The sequence below is a fragment of the Rhinopithecus roxellana genome, chromosome 9 (assembly GCF_007565055.1).
Source record: "Rhinopithecus roxellana isolate Shanxi Qingling chromosome 9, ASM756505v1, whole genome shotgun sequence".
In the NCBI taxonomy this organism is placed as follows: domain Eukaryota; kingdom Metazoa; phylum Chordata; class Mammalia; order Primates; family Cercopithecidae; genus Rhinopithecus; species Rhinopithecus roxellana.
In genome coordinates, this window is record NC_044557.1 from 80,105,438 (window position 1) to 80,131,278 (window position 25,841).

The 25,841-nt window shown below is 35.4% G+C and overlaps 1 protein-coding gene across 6 annotated transcripts in view; it reads right to left on the reverse strand.

The window, feature by feature from the left end:
• TRPS1 (transcriptional repressor GATA binding 1) overlaps positions 1-25,841 on the reverse strand; it is a 261,133-nt gene that overhangs the window by 212,744 nt on the left and 22,548 nt on the right. The window contains exons 2-3 of one of the 6 annotated variants that reach the window (XM_030937667.1): positions 16,327-16,423; positions 2,366-2,523 (exon numbers count right to left, since the gene is read on the reverse strand). The exons of 1 other annotated variant lie outside the window; for it this stretch is intronic. In XM_030937667.1, coding sequence (XP_030793527.1) covers positions 2,366-2,402 — 37 coding nt within the window. In that variant the 5' untranslated portion in view covers positions 2,403-2,523; positions 16,327-16,423. The remainder of the gene's footprint in view (positions 1-2,365; positions 2,524-16,326; positions 16,424-25,841) is intronic. 4 more of the 6 variants (XM_030937669.1, XM_030937672.1, XM_030937668.1 and 1 more) reach the window with 4 other exon arrangements.

Here is a 25,841-nt window from a genome sequence, read left to right on the forward strand (position 1 = left end):
GTGCTGTGTAAGTCATCACCCCAAATGTCTCCTGGAAAATTCCACCTGTGACATTCTGATTAAATAAGACTTCTTTGTTAGCTGACTTCGCCATAAGGACTAACAGTTAGTTTACCACGATTATCCAAAATGTGCTGAGAAAATCCAAATAACATAGTTTAGTCATTTTCATCTATAATTTCTTCAAGTACTGAAGTACCACACTGGCTTTGGATACGCAGGTGTACCTTTGCTTCTGAAAAGCTGGTCATGCAAAATTTTTATATGAATCACTGAACAACGATAGTGCACTAGAGTATAAGGAATCATTTACAAAGTAAAAATGTGCCACAGTGAATGTCAAAAATAGGATAATGGTACTTAAGAAAGTACACTGGGCCAAGCGCAGAGGCTCACGCCTGTAATCCCAGCACTTTGGGAGGTCACAGTGGGTGGGTCACCTGAGGTCAGGAGTTCGAGACCAGCTGGCCAACATGGCGAAATCCTGTCTCTATAAAAAATACAAAAATTAGCCAGGTGTGGTGGTGCACGCCTGTAATCCCAGCTACTCGGGAGGCTGAGGCAGGAGAACTGCTAGAACCCAGGAGACAGAGGTTGCAGTGAGCCAAGATCGTGCCATTGCACTCCAGGCTGGGCGACAAGGGTGAAACTCCATCTAAAACAAAACAAAAACAAGCAAAAAAAAAAAAAAAAAAAAAAAAGAAGAAAGAAAGTACACTGTCCTTCTTACACATCAATAATGTTATTTGCCAAATATCTACAGAAGCTTCCTCTTGGAACAAAATACACATATACAGGACGAAAGAGTGAAGTTTCAAGTAAAAGTGGTTGTGTTGAGGCAATGTAAATGTGCCCGACTTCTGGAGGGAGGAAGAGGACTATGAGCTTCTCATCTTGGTGTTATTCTATTAGGCCCTAAAATTAACGAAGCCTGATGACCACTGTTAAAAAAGGAAACACTGGTCAACTATTTTTTTTTAATGTTTGCATTTCAATGTCTTATGTGCTATGTCAACCTTTTAGGAGTCCTGTATTCTTTTGTCAGAAGTGACTAAAGAAGCCCTGAGAATGTGTGAAAATACACAGAAAACCGAAGGGCAATTTTACTAGTAGTCAATAAAGGGAAAACGGGAGGAAAAAGACTACATGAGCAAGCTGAAAAAATTAGTTATCATTTAAAATATAAGTTTAAGGAAACTATGCACGGTTTTAACTTGGTCTACAGAAAAGCATATTTTGGGTTGTAATCAGACATTCCTACACATAAAATTGTGAAGGCTTGATACAACTTCTCTTACCACTCCCTCCAGAATTTCCTGATTGTTAATTTTTTCCATTACACATAATGTCTTCACTAACTATTACAATATAATCTTCCCTTACTGAATAACTGTATCATTTGTATTTTAACCATTTCTTCTTAAGATGACTAGAATCTAACACTGAATCACCTACATGAAATGAATAAAGTTACACACAAAAAAATTAAAAATCCTATATCAAAAGACAGGACTCACGAAGACATGAGGAAGAAATAATCTAATTCATTAAGATTATCTTTCTGTCAAAATGAAGAGAAAATGGTTTATGCCCATATGTTAACGCCAGGGTGAGTGATTAGGAAAATGGCAACATTTTAAATAGCAAGGGAACCAAGAAAAAATACTTAAAAGTGAATAGATCCAAATACATTAGTATTTTAAAAATTAACTTATTTTTCAAAACTAGAAGAAGCTTTAGATCTAGTTGATTTATTTTTACATTGAAGATATATAATGGGTCATAGTTTAAAGACTACTCAACCAGCATCTTTAGTGGCTGGGAGAAAATATGACTTAATTAAATTATCATCTTTCTAAAATTTAAGTTCCTTCTTCTACCCAAGAACAGATACTTAGAACACTTATGACTCACGATTCCTTATGCTGAATAGAGTCCTTAATAATACACATTGCAAAGACTGTTAAACTGCTAAAACTTCAAAGAAACATCTGAAAGGTCGTTTGGGTTTTATTTTGTGTTGTGGGGGCAGGGGCATGTTCTTTAGTTGCTGTTTTTTTTTTTTTTTTTTTTTTTTAAAGTGCTTAATTTAGTTGACTATACTTTGAAGTAGCTATAGAAAAAATAATTTTACTGGAATTATATCATCATAATTTTTCAGAGTGACAGATTATGTAAATATAAGCACATCTGTCATACTTCTAAGTGGAAGAAACTCCCCTAGCAAGTCATAAGTTAGATACCATAAGACTATAGCCACCCTCAAGTTATTATCTCTAAGACAAATAACAGATTGCACGATGTTTTACTGTGTGCCAAGAACTTTTCCAGTTAACATTTTCACTTGAAAAAATAGATCACATACTTGTAAAATCATACCCAGCATTGACTTCATAAGGCATGTGGCTTTAGAGTGCTTTTTACAATTATTAATTCTATTAGTCAACTAGCAGGAGGCTAATGCAATTGTCTTAGAAGACGCTCAGAAGACACAGAAGACATTTTGAGAGCTGATCTGTACATCTGCAAAACAAAGCAAAAAAAAAAATTTTCCTTCCTAAATGATGTAAACACATTTTCATGTATCACACCTAAAATATATTAATATGCCAGCATCATAGGCTGCCTGAAAGATATAAAAGCATGAGCAGATCTTGAGCAAGATCCTCTCCCTCCCCTGGGTTTTAATAAAGCAACAAGAGAAGGAGGAACATGATATAAAAGGTTATAGGACATAAGTCATCTTCATAATGGACTGTGATGTTGGTGAAATTATTTAACCTTTAAAACCCCATCAACCCTAATAACCATAATACTTACCTACAATGAGGTGGGGGTAAAAGATCTTAATTTGTAAACACCAGCAAATGCTTTTAAAGGGAAAATCTTAAAGCAATTAAAATACGTAATCACAACAATGAATGCAGTCATTAGTTTTGGCAACTCTATTTTAATCTTTATCACCCTACTACATAGCAGTATCCTTGATGCAGACTACCCCTACTCCTAGAAAAGTTCAAAATGCCCATTAGAATAAGTCCACTATGAATTGCCATTTTAGATAATGGGCTAAAAGTGAAGTTGAGAAAGAGGAGGTAAAGAATTTAAAGGAGAACTGCAAAGCTCAAAATTGCTATTTTAAGTCCTCTATTTAATTGTGAGATTAAAAATGGACCTCTGGGGCTAAGTAGTAGGGAGCAGGCCTACATTTACATTATTCTCCACCTGAACAGCCCATATAATGAGAATGTATATTATGTGCCAAGATATTTAGGCAGGTTAAAATTATATGTAGCTTTCCAAAAATACTCTATTTGTATTAATTTTCATTGCTGCGATATAAGACATTCCATCTGCAAAAATTATAAATTTCTACTCTTAACCATATTTCCTTCTAAATAAAACAAATCTAAATTTTTTTTGCTTTCTTAGAAAATGTGTTTACTTTTATAAAAATAGGAGTGCATTATTTCTGTTACCATAAAATTTAGACAGATTTATGGTGTAGAAATAATCAGCATTAGAGCTTAAAAATAATTCTGATAACTATTTTATCTCACTATTTAAAATGCTTAAATACATAAGAAAAAAAATCGTCTCCCGTAGAAGACTGACTGATGTTCTCAAGAGGGCACCTCCACAGTAAAAGGGATTTGAGTTTTCTATCATTACCTAGATACTGTAAATTAACCACTAGTGATTTAGTTATATTACATATATTACATATAAATATATACATGCATACATTTAATGATATATTCTTACTCCAACTAACCTTGCAATAGATAATCAAATAAATTATTCAACTAAAGAAATCAACTATCACAGTAATTTAAAAACAGATCTTAGATCACACATCAGCTCAATGCAGATGAACTAAAATTTATTTCCATTAGATGAGAAACTCTTTGAAGGTAAGAGGTGTAAATTCTACAAATTCTATATTCTTTGTAGTATCTTGACCCTAAGCAAAGTAAAGAATTAAAACCTGAGTAAAAATGGTATGGAAATTGCACATCCAGTCTCTACACCTGATTTAAATCACCTGCTCATGTGATCAAGGGCAAGTCCTTTCGCTTCTCTGAGACTCTCTTTTTACCTGTACAATAAAGGAATTTGAATAAATTATTTCTAAAACTCCCCCACCTCTGTGACTCTACAGTGGTTCCGGTTAATGGCACTTCAGTTTTACCTTTAAAAAGTTTGCCCAATTGCACTGGAAGACCATAGAAGAGTAAAGTTTGAGGAATTGCATTGAAAGACTATAGAAGAGTAAACCACCAACTACTAAGGGTGGTCTAAATACCACTGAAGCCTATCTTTGCCTCAGTTTCTCACTTCCCCCACTATTCATTCATTCAGTAAATATATCCAACCTCAGTTATGTGCCAAACACACTAAGCAAGATGACTTTAATTTTATTAATTGTCATTAATTTAAGAAAGAGAGATATGTTTAAAAAGAAAATGACTATAAGGAACTCCTATTCTCAAGGAAAACTGACACTTTTGAGTATCTTTCCAAATATCATTTCATATACATATATGTGTGGGCATATATATGTACACACACACACATTACATTCTGAACAAGACTCTGAAAAAGCAGGAGGGCAAGATCCTGTAATTGGACCTCAGTTTCAAATCTTGTTGCATATAATTTTTAATTATAAGTAGCAGTTCTTATTTTCATAATATATAATGCCAGATGACATGTTCTTTTTGTTTTTCCAGCTTATAAAACTTCTCAACTATTTAAAACCAAAGCTTAACACAAAAAGAAAAGTCATCATGGTCTTTGCCTTAACAAATATGTTCTCTTCCATGCTTGCTTGTATCACCAGCATAAGAGTACTGAGTTATTAATTACACATTTCATGTAGCTTTTATTTAAAAAAAAAAAACATAAAAGAAAGAAAAAAAATGGTTCGTTTGATCAAAAGACCCCACAAAGAATTTAAAGAATTAAGCAAGTGATAGCAAAATAAAAGGAGGGTCAAATCTTGGGCCTAGAGCAAACTAGATAGCTTCCATATGAACAACATATACAGTTCAGTTTTGAAAGAACATATGTGTTTGCTCATTGGTTTAGGGAAAAAAAAAAAACTTGAATCCTGTCTACTCCATATATACAGATCAAAATCAGATTGCTTAAGTGAACTATAAAATGCAAGAGAACATTGTTTATCCAATTCACAAACCCAAGAATCACTGAAGAAGTTTAGATGTTTTCTGTTTCTTCAAATTCCAGGGCAATACTTCAATGGTAGATCGCTTTTTTTGCAAACTGCTTCAAACTCCGTAAGCTCAATGTCAGATCCTGTTCTTTCCTATCCATTTCTATTTAATTTGCTCTCTCTGAATTGACTGTTCCCAAAATTTTTTAAAGTATTTTTGAACTTCTTAAATCTTGTTGAGTTTTAAATGTCATCACCTTCAAACAACTTCCACCAAATAAATCTCTTATTAAATTCACATCAAACTAATCCAAAATGATCACTTCTATTAGCATATGCTTCAGAGCACAAAAGCCCATTAATAGTCATCTGGACACTAGAACTAACCGAAAGCCCTCTGAGATAAAATGCACACTATTTAGATATCCTATTTCAAAGGTTTTGATGCTAGCCCAAACACATTTTATTAGGCTTTTATTTCATCTCGCTATGTTCTCTAGATTTTAAATATCTCATTTCAAATGCACTTGTCTAGGTAAAAGGAGATAGTGTGGTAAGTAAGTAATAATGTTCTATTTGCCTAAATGAATCTTCCTGTATCCAAATACATGTTAGAGAAAGAAATTCATTAACTACTGTATTTTTATAAGAAAATTACAAAACTATTTTTTCAAAGCCTTTAGGCTATAGTCACAATGACACTGTAGGATATATCTGGAAAAAAAAAAAAAAAAGAATGCACCTATTTCACTAACTAGGGAAACTAAAACAGAGCAAGAATACATCATGGAGTCTCAAATGGCAAGGGGAAATGATTATTTTTCCTTTCATAACTGGTAAGAGGCAAACATATTAAAATCCCTGATTTGAATAAGACCACAATTTCACTGTGCAAATTGAGAAATGTTACCATTTGTTTCCCTAAAGAAAAGTAGTTTTTCCTTTTGTTTTCCTCTCAAACACACACACACACACACACAATTAAAATATCTGCAATGACAACTGTTGATTCACACAGGCCAATCTGACTTTACATTTGCACACAAGTCAATTTCAACTTCATCCCTACTTCTCTGTTAAACTTAGAATATTTCAACTGGTCTCTGGGCAAAGAGCCAAGCACAGCACTTAAGTTGAAAAAGAGTAGCTCATCGAAGAGTATAAATGTTTCTATTTATCTTGATGGTTATGATGTGAATTGACATTTTATTGTATGTAAATTAGATTTTCACTCATAACAAAAATAATGAGTGCTGTGCTTTGTAGGAATGCCTTTGACTATGTTCCCAGCATTTGCTGAAAACTATCACTGAATAGTAAAGGTAGTTTAATTTTTTAATGTATTAATGTTCCTTTTCTCTGTTTTCCAACCTGTTAATCAATAGAAAAGAAAATCTCAATTATTAACTCAATCCACCAATATAACTAACAGCTTTCTTAGTTCTCCCTTAAGAAATCTGTGTCAATCACTGCAAATCCATTTGGTAAACTGACATACATACACAGTGTAGTGAATCTAATAGACACTTACCATAAAGAAAACATACTGCAATTAGAATGCTTGTTGTCTTCACAGCACCAGTAAGCCAAGTATATTCAGCAAAGTATATTCAGTATTTTAATACTACTACTAGTATTAAAAGTGCCAAATCTAATATAAGATTAAAAACGATGTTGTGAAGACATACTGAGAACTTATACCTGTAATGTACTCTGTATGTGTGCATATGCATGTGTGTGTATCTCTAAAATGAAGGGAAGTAAGTTTGTGCCTCCATATGCAATAGTTCTTCCTCATGAAACTAGGAAATAACTCACAAAGCACTATGCTCACCCCTACTGTACCACAGGGAGCAGTTTAAATGGCCTGCACCCATCTGAGGACCAATGGACTAAGGACAACCATAGATGTATCCAACAGATAACACAAACATTACAATGAACCAGTTAATCCATTCAGGTAACAAAAACGATTTAGAAATTTGGTACAAAATACAAAATTTGGTTTAGATACCACCCTATTTAGTGCCAAATACTTATTTTAACCTAATTAGCATCATTTTTCCCTCTGACAAAAACAAATTACAAACACACACACACACACACACACACACACACACACACAGGAGTCATTTTCTCTCTTTTGTTAAGTACGGAGAAATTTTCCAAAGAAAACTGATCTTAAAAAATATATATATATATATCTGAAAGCAACTTCTCATGGTAAGATTAAATCACTTTTTCCTGACTTCTAGGATATGAAAAGCTTTATGTATGGGTAAAAAAAAGCAAACATAGAATCCGTTCATAATTTGGAGTTGGATAAGTAACAGGTTTAGAAAGCTTCAACTATAAGAACATTTTTGAAGAAACATTATGGTATTTCAGAACATTCTGCCATGCTCACCACAAGTTTAGCTAAGCTCTGCCTAGGATTTTAATATGGTAACTGTTTAACGATAGACGACAAGAAACCCAAGACTTATCTCTACACTCTTCCCATAATATTAGCTTCAAAAAAAGAAAATAAAAGGAGATTCCTTGGTCAAATTAAGTTTAATGGAAACTGTATAATACATATCCCTCCCAGAGATCCACAATGTACATTAGCGATTACAGCTCTAAGAAGTCCTAGGGATTGGAGAGGGTGACATCTGTTCAATTTGGACTGAAATTTCCCAGTCTCATTTGACTTTATGTCACATAGTGCCATTTAGCCAACAGAACTAATGTTCTGCTGAACATAGTGGGAAAGGCCACTCTAAGACAATAATGTTCAAGGAAGAAATTTAACCAAGATTTTAAAGCATGCATAGTTAAGGAAAAAAAAAAAAACAGTATTCCTTCATTAATTTGGCAAAAAGACTAAGATGTTTTGTTATGAAGTGGGCTATTTTGAAGAATTTGTTTTTTTTTTTTTTTGGTTTTTTCCTCGAGAAGAGCTATCTATATTAAAAGATCAAGGTGTATCATGATTAAAGATTTAGAATCAGAATTTTTTTGAAAGAATGTGTAGTGGAAGAGCATTACAGATAGAACATTGGATTTTAAAAAGGGAACGGATAAAACATCTATATACAATAAAATCCCAGGTGTCAAAATTATACATTCATAAACATATGTGGATATAAACTCAATGTTGTCTTTGAGCTAAATCGATTATACAGATATCACGGCATAAAGAAGCTCTATTTTTACAACTGTTGCTGCCAATGCTGTCCAGCTACTGTGATCAATTTAAAATCTTCTATGCTAAATTTGTCGTTATTTTATAATAACTTAAATTTTATCTGATTAAAATTGAGTCAGGAACCAAGATACGGCAAAGGCTTTTAATTAAATATGGAACGTGGAAAGACCCAGGATTGCACTGAGGCATCTTCAGTTCATATAGTTACAATCAGTAGTTCTCAAATGCTTGCAGATAATTCAGATCTAACCCACATGCTCCTCCCTGGTTATTAATAAATCCTTTCTTCCCCACTCCAGTCTGTGTCCCCAGATCCACCTGTCCTAACAATGAAGGACAGAAAACCAATGCCTGGGGTCACAATCAGTAAACACATGTCTAGTACAGACCCTATCTTACCCTTGAAAATCCCAAGCAGATCCCATAGCTTCATGGGCTTTTGAATTTTGTTTTATCATTATTGCATTATCTTACCCCCAAAGATTAAAACAAAAGATCAGAAAGAAGAAATAAAATAAAAAATAGGTTAGGCAGATGTCAAAGTAAATCTGAAACAGGTGATTAATCTTAAATTAATTGTAAACACAAAGCCAGATAGACTGGTGAGATTCAAGCCTGAGAGGATGACCACGAGTTCCTTCTGGACCCATCCCACACAGCCTCTATTTTACACATTCACATATGAGAGGAAGAATCATGACGTGATATACATGAGTAGTACTACAGAATTCAGGCAGAAATTAGCTCACTTGTTAAGTATTTTGTATAGGCAATCTAGTCAATCTTCACTTTCAAATTCAATATAAACTTAAGAATCTATCTAAGCATACACAGACACACACACACACCTTTAGAAAAGATTTTCACCATCTGCACCCCAATTATTAATTTCTCCATCAATCTTGTTGTGGATACCTGTCATAACAGAGTAAGGGAATACACACACACACACACACACACACACACACACACACATACATACACATATATAATTCCAGATTCAGGTATTTTACAAATAATTATGTCAGAGTTTAATTGGATGTTGAAAGAAACCAAAAGTCAGAGGTAGATTTTTTTAAGGCCTATGATCTTCAATGTTGATACATATTCTAACCTGAATTTTTAGCTAATAACAAAAATATTTCGTATTCTTATTATATGAGCCAGGAACTGTGCCAAGAGAGCATTATCTCCTTTGATTTTAATTTGGATGAACAATTCTTTAAGTACTATTATCATTCACAGATTACAGATAATGCAGCTAAGACATGGAGAAGTTAAGTCACTTGCCTAGACACAGACCTAGCACATGAACAAGTTGGGTTTGAAGGAATCTAAAGACCACTGCATTTCCCAATGCATTTCTCATAAACACTTTAACAACAGTTAACCAATGCAAAAAGTGATAACATTTTAAGAAACTTACAAGAGAACACAGTCTACAAGATGCCATGTTACAAAGGCTGCTATCAGACGTATTTGTCTGCCTCTATAGTTATGTCAAGTAAATGAATATACAATCTTCCCAATATTCTCACAGACTACCAGATTTTCCTATCTTTTGAATCTGCCTCATAATGCCTAACACATCACCAACATTAACAAACTACATATCTCTAAAATGGATTCACTTCTACAAAGCCCTCTACAATTTTCATAAGCAAAACTTAATCTTCTCCACCGTCACGTGGCACCTTATGCATATCTTCTCTTGAGGTACTTGCCACTTCACACGAAATTATGTGTTTATGTTTTAGGCTACCGGTCTGGACTGTGAAACTCTTCAAACCAGAAAATATATTATGAGTCATATTATTATTGTTAATTCAAAATAATAGATATCCATTCATCTATGGGATAGTAACCAAAATATGGATATATAATAATATATATATATATATATGTATATACATCTCATCAGTGATCTCAAGCTTTTTCCAGGTGCAACACACCTGAGGCTCATTTCCATCATTAGCACTGGCAGACTCTGATGGTGACTATTGCAGAGGAATAAAGTATAAGGGATTATTGGCACAAGGGACATGCAAGTTTTTTAAAAGTCAAGTGATACTATTATGCCCTTCCTCACAGTGACAGGCCTATGACAGAGCAGGCACTTATTCTTATTGGATGGATGGATAGATGGATGTTGACACACTTGGAAATTTCTACATATTGCTTTTGTCTTCAAGAAAAGTCTGGATCTCTTGATATTAAATAGGCTCAGGAAACTAATAGCTAGAAAAAATGCTAAAGTTGTCTCAACAACATAATAACAAACCAAATCAAGGCATCCAGGGAATCAAGGCACTAATTTTCTCCTTATTTAGGCTGAAAAAAGAATCAGATATCATAGCTCTAGATCCATAGGCACAGATCAAAAAATGCACAAGTCATGAGAAATAAGAACTATTGAATGTAATTTTTTAATGATAAATCACAACCATGTTGGTTTGATTTGGATTCCATAAATGTTTGTATAACTTTATACATCAAAAATATCTGTAGACTGATTACACAGAGGAAAGTTCATTAAAAATTGGCACAGTCTCTATATAGTGATAACTCTATAATAAGGGTATAGTAATCAGTAAAATGAATTTGTATGTTTATATATTTGGATGATTATGTATCTTTTATACATGAACATCATATGGTATGTAATAGGTTTATTAAATATATAATGTTTACTATAAATATATGCATTTGTATATATATGTTTTATTTACAAATTTTTCATTCTGTATTCTGCAACACTCCAAAATTCAAAATATACTGTACAAGTAGCATAATACATAAAAAATAAATAGTTTATCTTTTAAGAGAATAGCCTGGAACATAAAAAGAATATAGAAAAGCCTCAAACATCTGGATTAGACTCCAAGAAACTTAAAACATTCAGAAGGTCAAAAAACCAGAAGTTTAATTTTAAAATGCGTGTACACACACACACACACACACACCAATTCTCACAGTATTACTTCCTGAATTTCTCAAACTGGAAACAACCTAAATCTGTGACAGCAGTAGAATAGAGTTTTTAAAGTTGTGGTATACGATTACAAAATACAATACCTGTTCATACAACAGAATATTATGCTACAATATAAATGAACAAACTATATACAACATGAATGAATTTTACAAACATGATGCTGATTGTGACATGCCAGACACAAACCAACGTATGCTTTCAATATATACAATATACACGTGCAAAGTTCAAAAACAAGTAGAACTATCTAATGTGTTTAGCAGTCAGGAGAGTGACTGAGGAAGAGAGATGAGGAGGAGCACAAAGGGCTTCTAGAGTACTGGCAACATTGTATTTCTTGACATGAGTGATAGTTACACAGGTGTATTTGTTTTGTAATAATTCATTGAGCTACAGACTTAAGTAAGATCTGTGCACTTTTCAGCTAGAGTTTAAGAGTGTGTGTGCGATTTTTCAGTGAAACAGCAGTCCCTCTGCAGAGAGCATGGAGTAATACATTGAGAAGAAACCTTTGAGCTGCAATATTTTGATGAGCAAATCAAGCAATCCAATGGAGTGGAATGGGTCATTGACGCCTCAGGCTGAATTATAGGGGAGAAAGGGCCAGGATGTGCTCTAGCAGGCAAACAGGTGGTAAAAGAAGGAAGAGAAGAGAAATTGAAGAGAAAATAAAGTGTTCTGAACAAATGGGATTTCAAAGGGTGAGGAGTTTGAAAAGAGAGATGAAGGGCAAAAACAAGAGCAGAAAGCAACAGACACCCTAACAGGGGTGAAGATAATCAGAGACAGGGAAACAGAAGAGAGAATAAGAACTCTGTATGTGATTCTGCCGGTGGTGGTGGTGGTGGTGGTGGAAAGGCAAGCACAGACACACATCTGTAGATATTAAATGTTCCATGAGGATGCACTATCTATCTTGATTATATGACAAAGACAAGCTACGTAAAGGTGGAAGAGAACTAACATTTCTTGAGTAGTTATTATATACCAGCCTTTTGCTTACTGGCTCACATAATTTCCCCAGTTGGTTTTCACCAAAAGCCTGCTAGTTATTTAGTAGTCCTACTTGACAAATGAGGAAACTGGAATTGAAAGGGGGTTAAGGAAACTGCTTACCCAAGAAGACATGAGGGAACAGATGAAAGAGAGCAAATAAAACAATACTGTGTTTTTTTCAGAGAATTCATGTATCTAAAATTCTGAATATTTTTATAAGGCTGAATAAATGTTGTGTTTAAATGAAGTGTGTGCTAGATTCTACCTTCATCTAAAGTGGTTGCTGTAAATCTCTGTAATACCAGTAGACTGAGGTATCCCATCTCACTAACAGAATAATGACGAGTGGTTTCTTATTTTGCATAAAAAAGATAAGTTAATAGGTAAAATACCATCAGTTTTAAACTTTATACCTGGTTAATATTTTCTTAAGACTTTGGCTTCTAGTGTCAAAAGCCTTCTAATGTGTACTAGTAACTAACCAAAAAAAAAAAAAAAAAAAAAAAAAAAAGGCAGCACACAAATGTGTTAACAAGAAAACTTGAAAATCTTATTCCTTAAAACTGTCTCGGCCGGGCGCGGTGGCTCAAGCCTGTAATCCCAGCACTTTGGGAGGCCGAGACGGGCGGATCACGAGGTCAGGAGATCGAGACCATCCTGGCTAACACGGTGAAACCCCGTCTCTACTAAAAAATACAAAAAACTAGCCGGGCGAGGTGGCGGGCACCTGTAGTCCCAGCTACTCGGGAGGCTGAGGCAGGAGAATGGCGTAAACCCGGGAGGCGGAGCTTGCAGTGAGCTGAGATCTGGCCACTGCACTCCAGTCCGGGCGACAGAGCGAGACTCCGCCTCAAAAAAAAAAAAAAAAAAAAAACGTCTCATGTGGCATTTAGTCTTTGTTTTGTAGGTATACACAGATATAATACAATCACATTTTATTGTACATAATTTACCCCATCTTTGTATGGTATGATATGATAATTTAACACTATTCCATGGAGTTTCTCAGACAGAACCGCAAAGTCCAAGACTACAGTCACCTAAACAAGCTTGAGAACTTTGGGTTTAAGCAAAGTAAGAATTAGTTGTCTGACCCCCAATCTACGAATGCTTTACATGTTCTAGAAGTCAAAGCATGATTAATGCTTTACATGCTTTACTGCTCTCTACAGGAAATAAGCCTACACACGCATAGAAAAGGATGTTTGTGAAAGAAGCAACGTATTACCCAGGAAAAAGTAGCACTCTATAGCATTATTTAAAATTAATCACATCCATTAGTCCTTTGAACTTTTTGCAATACAGCATTTCATAGTAACAGTTTTACTTGATTATTTCAAAAGCAAATTATTACAGATTTCACCTAAACAGTACTGGTATCTGGTGGTATTACCACCATCTTTATACCTGCTAATGACACCATGTTTACTGAGCCTGCAAACCAGGGTGCTATTCAGTAAATACAATACTGTTATTTAAATGACTTCATAAAAGAGTTAACATATCATGAGAATACCAAACAGTACTTTTAGTCTTGTTGTAACATTAAGAATGCCCTGTTTTAACATCAAAATAGAACAAGTTATATTAAGTGTGAGACATTATGGCAATCATTAAGAAAGACAATTGCAGCCTACTAAGTGTTTACCATCCTCCTAGGGTTAAAAAAAAAAAAAAAGACAAAAAGAAAAGAAAAAAGCAAAGAAAAGACAGGTTGTTGTAGGTCCCAAAATATCCTGCCCTGGTTTACTGAAATAAAAGTGGAATTCTCCTTCATGAAGTATCACCAATGCAGTCCAAATGAGCTAAAATAATAGATGGACCCTGGTAGGTAATACATGTAGTCCAGGGTATGAACAGTGAAAAAACCACATGAAATACCTTGGAGAGTACTAACCAGTTAAAAGATAGCACTGTTGAAGAATATTTTCTGACCACCAGAAAACTGCTTGAGAGATGACTGCTATAGTCTTTGATGCAATAAGTTAGAATAAAGTTAGTCATGTCAAAAGTTCTATACTTTATTTATTTGGGCATCTATCACTTCCCTTTCTTGAAAACTCTGCAAATAATTCTCCAAACAAGCTGATACAAGACTTTTTTTCCCAGAAACCAAGGTCAAAGGTATCTGCTGGCATCAGCATTCATTTAGCACTAAATCCTATTTTTGGGCAAATATTACAAACCGACCAAGTGATATGATAACTGATGCTCACAAGTCAAAACTCACGTAACATTTATTCATTCAACATAGTTTCTGAGGGCCGACTATGTGTCAGGCATTGAGTAAAGTGTTGAGTAAGGTGTTGAGGATACAACCGTGAACAAGGCAGAGAAGAAACTTACCCTGAGTGAGGTTATAGTCTACCTGGAGAAAAGAAATAAACAAGGAAGAGCAGTGACTGATGCCAGTTTGGTATAACAACAAGGGGTCTGGGGGTAAAAAGGAAGCACACAAACTAGGATAGGAAAAACCAGCCAGGTGAAAAGAGAGGATTGAGTGGTTCCAACAGAAGAAACGGCAGAAGACCTGGGAAAGGCCCGAATGAAGAAAGAATGTGGCTTCTTAAAGGAACTGAGAGAAGTTCAGTGGTATTAGCAATTTCTGTGGTGTTTGGTTACATTTTTCAGTTCTATGAAATAAAAGATTAACACATAAATATTGTAGAAAATTTCTGTTTTCCTGAAAATATTAGATAATAATGTATCATATGTATTCATAAAAGTTTACATCAAGATTTCATACAAAATGTTTACTACTGGATTATGGATAGTTTTTCTACATAATCATGTCAAGTAAAAAAGCATTACTGAAATGACATAAATTTTTTATTTAAAATATTGTCGCTGATTTTGATGCATTTTTTTCATTGTCTGATAAGATAATGCCAATAGTCCTGTTCTTTTAAATCATCAGGAATTAAATACAACCATGTAAATATAATCATTATATTCTATATATTTACAGATTAACATATATATACATACATATAATTTATTTTAAATTGATCTCTTCCTAAAAGCTTAATAATCTGACTACGAAGCACAAGATGACATATTTAATTTCCAATAGAGTTCCTGTTTACTGTGCTACAGATGCAGAGGCATTGATGGCTGTAAAAGTCACTCTTGTCCATCAGGCTAGAAAATAAAGTACCAATGCAACACCAAATGTCATACACACAATTAATTTATTCATAACTATGTATTTATTGGGCATATAATATGTTTAAATTCAAAGAGAAAATTATTGCTCTCTAAGAAGCTAGCTACCTTTGTTAAAGAAACAGGGCTCACATTGAACATTTCAGTAATAATACAGGAAGAGACATGATTTAGCACCAAAATGAGCAGTGCAAACAGTAAATTCCCTTGAAAGTAATCAGTTAAGTACTTTGCGGGGCATGGTGACTCACGCCTGTAACCCCAACACTTTGGGAGCCCGAGGAGGGAGGATAGCTTGAGGCCAAGAGTTCAAGACCAGCCTGGCCAACATGGTGAAACCCCGTCTCTACTAAAAATACAAAAATTAGCTGGGTGTGGTGGTGGGTGCCTGTAATCTCAGCTACTTGGGAGCCTGAGGCAGGAGAATCGCTTGAACCCGGGAGGTGGAGGTTGCAGTGAGCTGAGCTTGCACCACCACACTCCAGCCTGGGCAACAGAATGAGACTCTGTCAAAAAAAAAAAAAAAAAAAGTAATCAGTAAGTACCAACAGTTTGCTATCTTTTATTAATATTTCTATTATTTCTTTCATTCATAATAAAATAACCAATGTGGTCAATGGCAGAGGAAACAGTTAATAGAGATGAGAGTGAAGATTATCCTGAGAGAGAAATAAGAATTGCACAGCTACAGTGGACAGAAAAGGGGATTCCAGCAAACAGGAGTAAAAGAAACAAAAGGCTGCTAACAATATTAACATATGCCAAGAAACAGAGAAGAATCTAGGTTTAAAACAAATGGCTCACATGGAAGACGTGGTTGCCAAGGTTAATAAGATAGAATCTTGAATCCCAGTTGATGAAGCTGGACCACTTGCAGAAAGCAGGAAGCCACTTGAAGTTTCTAAAAAGAAGAGATCAGGAAAACTAAACTAGATGTGGTGTGACATGCAGACTGAAGAAGGGAAAAGTAGAAAATGAAGAAAAGTTATGGGTTTCAAAATAAATCTTCAACTCTGATCATAAAAAGAAGTGGAATTTTTAAAACTCAGAAATATCGCACAGGTTCAGATAAAAAGATGGGCTGACTGATATACACACGTGAGACATTAACGATACTGGATTTTTCCAGAATTTATGTGCTGTGATCATCTTTATACAGCTATATTGGGGTTATGACTATCAATATTTAATTTATCTGTTACATTATTTGTATTCTTGCCTGGACAGTGTTCTTTTGTTGTCATTCATATTGATATTCTCACACCTTAGTACAGTATCCCATAAATGAGTAGGTGCTGCTTAATGAGTATTTGCTGCATGAACTTATTGAAGTTATTCATGTTTACTGAACAAGCTTCATGAAACTTACCGAAAAGACAAAAATAGAGCTGATCAACTCACTAACTTAGTTCTTGACACCCATCCGTTTGTTTCCATGGACTGCCTGACTGTACTTAGTGTTTTATTCTAGCCCCGTTTATCCTGATCCATTATAATTCTTAAGTTCTTACACCTGCAGCATTTTATCAGGTTTTCCAAATTATTTAAAAACATAAATATAGGCTTTCCAAAATGAGCCAGATTTTTCCAGTCCCACTGGGAGTTTTCCCAGAACTTGGTTAAAACTCAATTATGATCCCCACTAGTACAACCCATGTAAATCAGTAGCAAAAATAAGGGCCAGGAAGGCTTCAACAGAACACACCTCTTTATTTCAAGTCAGATCTATAAAAACAGAGACTTGACAGACCTCAGATTTAGGTGCTAAAGGTTGACCTAAACTTCCATTTTACACCAAATCTCCCTCGTAATCACTCAAGTCTCCCAGTGACTCGCCATCCAGACGGAGTTTGTTTTTGAAGTAGGAACGCTATAAAGTCAGGGTACTTTTCCACAGAGGTTAGTAATCTTTGTGTCTATTCCAAAACAATTCCGCTAAGACTCTGCCGTGGAGAGCCCCAAGACATGAGTGCAATGAAAAAAATAGTTTGATTTGTGAATTTGTGTTAAGGTCATGAAGGTACATTTAGGCACAAGCCAACACTGCCTTTAAGGCAAAAAAAACTGATGTTGTTCTCAAATGTGAGGTGACAGACCTCACGAAAAAGGTGTGGGCAGAGATCTCCTTGTAGCTCCAAAAGCAAATCCTGGCAAAACTACCCCTTTGCCAAAGTTGGACAGGATACAGAGAGAACGACACACACTTACGCACAATTTTACACATACACTCAGGAAAGACACAGGTTCAAAGGATTATGCAAGCACATTAACCAAAACCAACAGTGGTTTTGGCCGGGCTTTTACCCTCTTCTTTGAGCTTACTCACATCTTCACTTTCTTAATCCCCACAATAATACGTGTAACTGGCCCATTTTACACAGTTTTTTTTTTTAAGTGAATAAACAGAAAAGAGAGTACAAATTAAATGAATAAGATAATGCACACTGAAACAGACTGTAAATGCAACGTGCTATAATTTCTTGTATTCCTCCTATCCTTTCCGCATTAGACTATAAGCTGCTAACAGGTAGCACACGAAGTGGCCACTCTATATATACTGAAAGAAGATGCCAGCACCCATTGGGAGAAAAAGGTATTTTCTGCACAGGTAAATTCAATCACTATATGATATTTATTTATTTATTTTTTTTTTTTTTTTTTATTTTTTTTTTTTGAAACAGGGTCTTGCTCTGTTGTTCCAGCTAGAGTACAGTGGCATGATCATGGCTCATCGCAGCCTTGACCTTCCAGACTCAAGCAATTCTCCTGTTTCAGCCCCCCAAGTATCTGGGACAATAGGCATGTACTACCATTCCGGGTTAATTGAATTTTATATATTGTTGTAGAGATGAGGTCTCCCTGTGTTGCTTAGGCTGGTCTCAAACTCTTAGGCTCAAGCCATCCTGCCACCTTGGCCTTCCAGAGTGCTGGGATTACAGGCATGAGCCACAATGTCCAGCAGTCAATCATTATATGATTACAAAATGCAGGCAGCCAAACAATTTTGGGTGGAAGGATAAAAGGAAATTTGACCAGATTTCCCTTGTTTTCACTTTTCAAAGTCACTGACTCTTATGTTTTAAGATCAATGTTTCTCTTAAACAGCTTGTACACTAAAAATACAGTATAAATCAAACAGTGGCCGGGCGTGGTGGTTCACGTCTATAATCCCAGCACTTTGGAAGGCCAAGTCGGTGGACCACTTCAGTCCAGGAGTTGGAGACCAGCCTGGGTAACATGGTGAAACTCAATCTCTACAAAACAAAATTAGCCGGGCATGGTGGCACATGCCTGTAGTTCCAGGTACTCCAGAAGCTGAGACAGGAGGATTGCTTGAGCCTGGGAGGCAGAGGTTGCAGTGAGCTGAGATAGTGCCACTGCACTCCAGCTTGGGCAACAGAGTAAGACCCCATCTCAAAAATAAATAAATAAATAAATGAATAAATAAATAAATAAATAAATAGTCAAAAAGTGGTAGTAGAATGTCGGTTGCCTGCTTATGTCACTTCATGAGGACACTCGATATAAGACTAATGTCTCTTTTGACAAACTGAGAGACCTTAACTTCTTAAAGTAGTCAATACTCGGTAGTAGTTACATATATTATTGACAGTATAGTAAATGTACAGTATGTTACAGTATTAGCAACACATACTTTCACAGTATCAAAACACCTTAATTCCATAATCTGAATCCAGAGAAAGTCTTAAGAAACATTAAAACATAATTTAAGCATCAACTTTATACTTGATAATTTCAAAAATTTCCAAGAAAAAAAACTCTATAAAAGGCATTTTGCAGAAATTCCTCGTGAAGGATTATTAATTTTATGTACCTCTTTCTACCTGAATCTGGTTTCTCCTAATACCCATCTATATGTTAATTGGTAAAAGAGATACAAGTTCATTATGGGAATGATAAAACAATATCCTCTGAATTTGATAACGATTATCTTTTCTTTCATGATGGAAAACATGCATTTCCTTAAATCACTGAAGGAAATAACATCCTCTCCCTATTCTACAATGCCTCCCCATGCCTGCCTTTAGGAATCTTTGCTGCTACAAAATGATGAGCATGGAGTTTTAAGCTTTTAAAAGACACAGGTCTACTGTTCAAAAGTGCTATCTGTCATTGTTGTTCATGTTCACAGGAATAAGCAAATCATAGTGCTAATATGAACACGCATAAAACAGTAGGTCTTTGGGAAAAACCCTGGAAATGAATTGCTGGTAACTAACATACCTACAGTATGAGTATGTGTTCCAAAGGACTGAAAGCAATACAACTTTACCTCATTTTCTCAACTCCTAAGGTTTCCGTAAGTGTTGAAGGACGTAGTCTATGTTCAAATTAGGAAAGGCTATTGGTTAGAGGTAAATTCACGTATTAAAAACTAAGTTTTGGATAATTACAGTTCAAGATGCAACACTCTCATTTATACCCACCCTCCCTTATATAACAGGGAAGCCTCTGAGGTTCAGAGTCTGACAACAGAACTTCTACATTTATTCAGGTATTTAGGAGCCAGCATGTCGGAAGCAATTCAATTGCTTAAACCTGATTTTACTACCTAACTTGGGGGTGGGGAGGTGTTGCAGGGAACAGTCGGGATTCATATGTATCAAGTTTTCTGTTTTGGAATATAACTTAAAATATTTTTGAAGAAATATGGTAAAGTGATTATCCTTCTGGAACTAGATACACCGACACTGTCACATTAACTCACAGCTTGTTAAATACTGTGCAATCTTTCTATAACATTCTTTGTTATGAGACTAGAATCAGCATATGGGAATTGCTCTTTTCCTGCTAAACTGAAGTCATTACTAACTACTCATCTGTGACATGCACTCTTTCTTGTAACCAGGGATTTTAGCTTCACAAAATTTAGAAACTGCCGCATTGTTTCTTGGCATTGCTTTCAAATGTGACATCATTTAAATTTTGGAATACTCCGTTTTAGCAAATACACTAGTGGGTGCCAGGTTAAAAGATGACTGTCCAAAAAGGGGCAGCAGGGTCTCTGTAGGGAACAGCCACAAATTATTCTTTCAATCTATACCATCCCACGCCTTTCACCAGAGGCACACTGAATTACAATGAGCTCAATAAATACATTTCAAAATGGGTTATCAAATTACCAGCCTATAGCAATGGCTTCCCGTCACTGAAGATCTATATTGAAAAACAACTGTGACATGGAAATGAAAACTCCATTTTCATTTGGGAGGCCAGAGTGGGTAGATCACCTGAGGTCAGGAGTTCGAGGCCACCCTGGCCAACCTGGTGAAACCCCATCTCTACTAAAAATACAAAAAATTAGCTGAGCATGATGGCGTATGCCTGTAGTCTCAGGTACTAGGGAGGCTGAGGCAGGAGAATCACTTGAACCTGGGAGGCAGGGGTTGCAGTGAGCCTAGATTGCACCACTGCACTCCAGCCTGAGCAATAGAGTGAGACTCCGTCTCAAAAACAAAACAAAACTCCATTTTCAGTTTTCCTAATTTCCAAAGTCTACAATATATGTGTAATCCCAGCACTTTGGGGGACTGAGATGGGAAGAATTCCTTGAGGCCAGGAGTTCAGGACCAGCCTAGAAAATATAGCAAGACTCCCTCTTTACAAAAAATTAGAAAATTAGCCAGGCATGATGGCTTGTGACTGTAGTCCCAGCTCTTTAGGAGGCTGAGGCTGGAAGAGCCCTTGAGCCCAAGAGTTCAAGGCTACAGTGAGCTATGATCGCACCACAGTACACCAGCCTGGGCAACACAGCAAGACCCTGTCTCAAAAACAAATAAATAAAAAGAAAACATATATATATGTATATATATATATATATATACATATATATATATACACACACACACATTCACTTATTAAAAACACTATATACATACATAGTCATATGTACGATATGAATACAAACAGAAACATACAGATGGACCTATTGACTCATTTATTGCTGAGCAAAAAAATAATAGAGAACTGTGTTTAAATGACAAAAATGACAGAAAATCACTATCATTCACACCCTCTGAAAGTCTTATTTTGGAAATTTTTGTATGATTTCTGGAACTTCTTCCATTATTTAAAAACTTACATAACCAAAAGAGTAATTCTAATCATCTCATCAATGCACTCTGTAAGCTTCCAGTTATGAAACTTGTGAATTTTATAATCCAAATACAATTCAATAGCAGCACCTGTCAACAAAAATTTAGAATTAGTACTCTCAGTTAGGGAAATCTTTTCTATCAAATAAAAAATAACTCCAAAGGTGCATGGTAATTTCTCCTAGAAAATATGAATGACTGTGTCAGTGTTAAAAAAAATGCTTTGATAACCTAACCCCAGCAAAAACATTAGTAATTTTAATCATTTTTATTATTCCCTAAAAAGACATATTTCGTTAACGTTTTTATCTCTGATATTGAAAGCATGCTTACTTCGTGAAAAAAAAATACATATTTATATATATACAGGCACACCTCCGAGATACTATAGATTCAGTTCCAGACCACTACAATAAAGTTAATACTGCAATAAAGCAAATCACATGAATATTTTGGTTTCCCAGTACATATTAAAGCTACATTTACATTATACAGTGGTCTATTAAGTAGGAGATAGTATTATGTCTAAAACATGCACTTAGTTAAAAACATTCTTTAATGCTAAAAAATACTAACAATCATCTGAGTCTTGAGCAATTTGTAATCTTTTTGCTGGTCTTGCCTCATCGTTGATGGCTGCTCAGTGGAGGTCTTTGCTGAAGGTGGGGGTGTCTATGACAATTTCTTAAAATAAGGCAACAATGAAGCTTCCCACATCAACTGACTCTTCTTGTCATGAATGATTTGTTTGTAGCATGCAATGCCATTTGACAGCATTTTACCCACGGTAGAACTTCCTTCAAAATTGGAGTCAGTCATCTCCAACACTGCTGCTGCTTTATCAACTAAGTTGATGGAATATTCTAAATCCTTTGTCATTTTGACAATGCTCACAGCATCCCAACCAGGAGTAGCTTCCATCTCAAGAAACCACTTTCTTTGCTCATCTTTAAGAAAAAGCAACACCTCATCCATTCCAGTTTTATCAGGAGATGGCAGTAATTCAGTCATATCTTCAGGCTCCACTTCTAATTCTAGTTCTCTTGCTATTTCTACCACATCTGCACTTACTTCCTCCACTAATGTCTTGAAGCCTTCCAAGTCATCCATGAGAGTTGGAATCAACTTCTTCCAAACTTTTGCTAATGCTGATGTTTTGACACCCTCCCATGAATCACGAATGTTCTTAATGATATCTTGAATGATGTATCCTTTCCAGAAAGTTTTCAACTCACTTTGTCCAGATCCACCAGAGGAATCACTGTGGCAGTTATAGCTTCATGAAATGTATGTCCTAAATAATGACTTGAATTTTGAAATTTCTCCTTGATCCAAGGACTGCAGAAGGGATGCTGTGTTAGCAAGCATGAACATGAACATTCATCTCTTTGTACATCTCCATCAGAGCTTCTGGAGTGACTGTGTGCACTGTCAGTGAGCAGTAATACTTTTAAAAGAATCTTTTTCCAAGTAGTAGGTCTCAAAAGTGCACTTCAAACTATTCAGTAAACCATAATGTAAACAAATGTGCTATCCTTCAGGCTTTGTTGTTCCTTTTATAGAGCACAGCCCCACAGAGTAGATTTACCATAATGACTAAGGGTTCCAGAATCTTTGGAATGCTAAATCAGCAACGGATTCTACTTTAAGTCATCAGCTGCATTAGCCCCTAACTAGTCAGCCTGTCCTTTGAAGTTTTCAATCCAGGCATTTCCTATTCCCCTCTAGCTATGAAACCCCTAGATGGCATCTTCTTCCAACAGAAAACTGTTTTGTCTCCACTGAAAATCTGTTGTTTAGTGTAGCCACCTTTATCATTGATCTTAACTAGATCTTCTGGATAATGTGCTACAGCTTCTTCATCATCACTTGCTGCTACACCTTGTACTTTTATGTTATGGATATGACATACCTCTTTAAAACCCATGAACCAACCTCTGCTGGCTTCAAACTTTTCTTCTGCAACTTCTTTATCTCTCTCAGCTTTCACCGAATCAAACAGACGGCCTTGCTCTGGATTAGCCTGTGCCCGAAGGGAACGTCATGGCTGGCTTCATCTTCTCTCTAACCACTAAAACTTTCTCCGTATCAGCAATAAGGCTGTTTTTGCTTTCTTATCACGTGTGTGCTCAACAGAGTGGCATTTATAATTTCCTTCAAGCACTTTTTCTTTGCATTCATAACCTGGCCATGTGGCACAAGAGGCCTAGTTTTTGGCTTCTCTCCTTTTCAGCATGCCTTCCTCACTAAGCTTAATCATTTCTAGCTTTCGATTTAAAGTGACAGACATGAAACCCTTCTTTTCACTTGAACACTTAGAGGCCACTGTATGGTTATTAATAGGTTGAATTTCAAAATCATTGTCTCATGGAATAGGGAGGACCAACGAGCCCCAGAGAGACAAAAGAACAGCCAGACAGTGGAGCACTGAAAACAAACACATTTATCAATTAAGTTTGCCATCTTACGTGGGCACCATTCATGGCTCCCCAAAACAATTACAATAGTGACATCAAAGATCACAGACCACCATATCAGATATAATATAATAACAATGAAAAGGTCTGAAATATAGCACGAATTTTCCAAATGTGACAAAAGAGACATAAGGTAAACACATATTTTTGAAAAAACGGTGATGACAGATTTGCCTGACACAGGGTTGCCACAAACCTTTATTTATAAAAAAGGTAACATCTACGGAGTGTAATAAATTAAAGTGTAATAAAACGAGGAATGCTTGCATATGTATATATGTATATATACACACAGACATACACACACTTAGCTTGAAATTTAGGATATGTGGTTACAACTCAGAATCACTCTGCTATAGAGTACACCCTACAGTGGCTATGGAATCACACAACTTCTATTTATTATTCTCCTGCTGAAAAACTGGGTGATCTCAGTAATAACAAACCATTTTTATTAACGAAGTGCTTATGATCATGTAGGACATATCCCACGTAATCAAAATAAAACTTCTAAAATATCCAGTGAGAACCACAAAACATTATCTCTAAAATACTACTCCTCAAGAAAGGTCCTGATATATTCAAAATTAAAACAACCTATTGAAAAATAAGACAGTCATTAGTTTTAGTTGGAACTGTGTGCTCATTTTGGAGAAGATGAAAAATGTCATAAAATTAACGCAAAAAAGTTACTATAAGAGGAAATCTCTTGATATCAAAATGTAATATTTCTTAATCCCATATTAAAATTAGGTGCCAATACAAATATTAAAGAAAAAGATGGCACATATCATTAACGGCCCATAAAAGGTCATTAAGGCAAAGATGTACAATGTGAAAAAAAATGCAAAAATACTTCTTGCAAGTGTTTCCAATTTAGACCTTGAACTCGGCACTACTGAATACCAAAGCTTATAGAAGTGAAATTCAAACGTAACAGAGCTTTTGAATTTAAGGCATGTATTCTACCAAGGTATGACACTGAGCTAACCTTTTGGGATAATATAATGCCACTCTTTTCTACAATAGCTGATGGCTAGAATGCTCAGTTTGTTCCCCTCCATAAATATCCTAAATATAATTGTTAAAATTAAAAATAAGGCCTTAGAAATACTATTTTGAATAGTCTAAGCACTCCCATAGTTAATGATATACAGAAATTACAAAGATTAGAAACAGAACAATCATTATCATTATTTATAGAAATAAATATTCAGTCGTTTGACATTCACCAAACCTGTTTTACACATCTTATCTAAACTGATTCTTCTCCCAAAACCTGTGCCCAGGTACTACTACTCACAGCCTATGGGTGAGAAGACTGCACTCTAGAGAAATTACAGAATTACTTTAAGACTGGTTTTATTCCAACAGAGCCACATCACAAAAAGGAAAACATAGCTACAACCTATGGGACTTCTAACCATAGCTGGACATGAGTCTATTCCAGACAGTCGCGTGTCCCAAAAGGCACTGTGATGACTGAACTTTCTTTTAATTTGTATTGTGCATTTCTGGAGAACAAATAAACTCAAAAAGAGGTCAAAGTGCTCGTTATCGAAAAATGCAAAATAAAACAAAAAGTTTAGAAAATACTGTGATCCACATTTATGACAACTGAAATAATAAGTATGCCCCCATACTCTAAGACTGGCTCCTCCAGCCATGAGAAAAATATATGGTGGACCTAAAGTCTTAATTATTTGAATATTAAAGCACAGTTTCT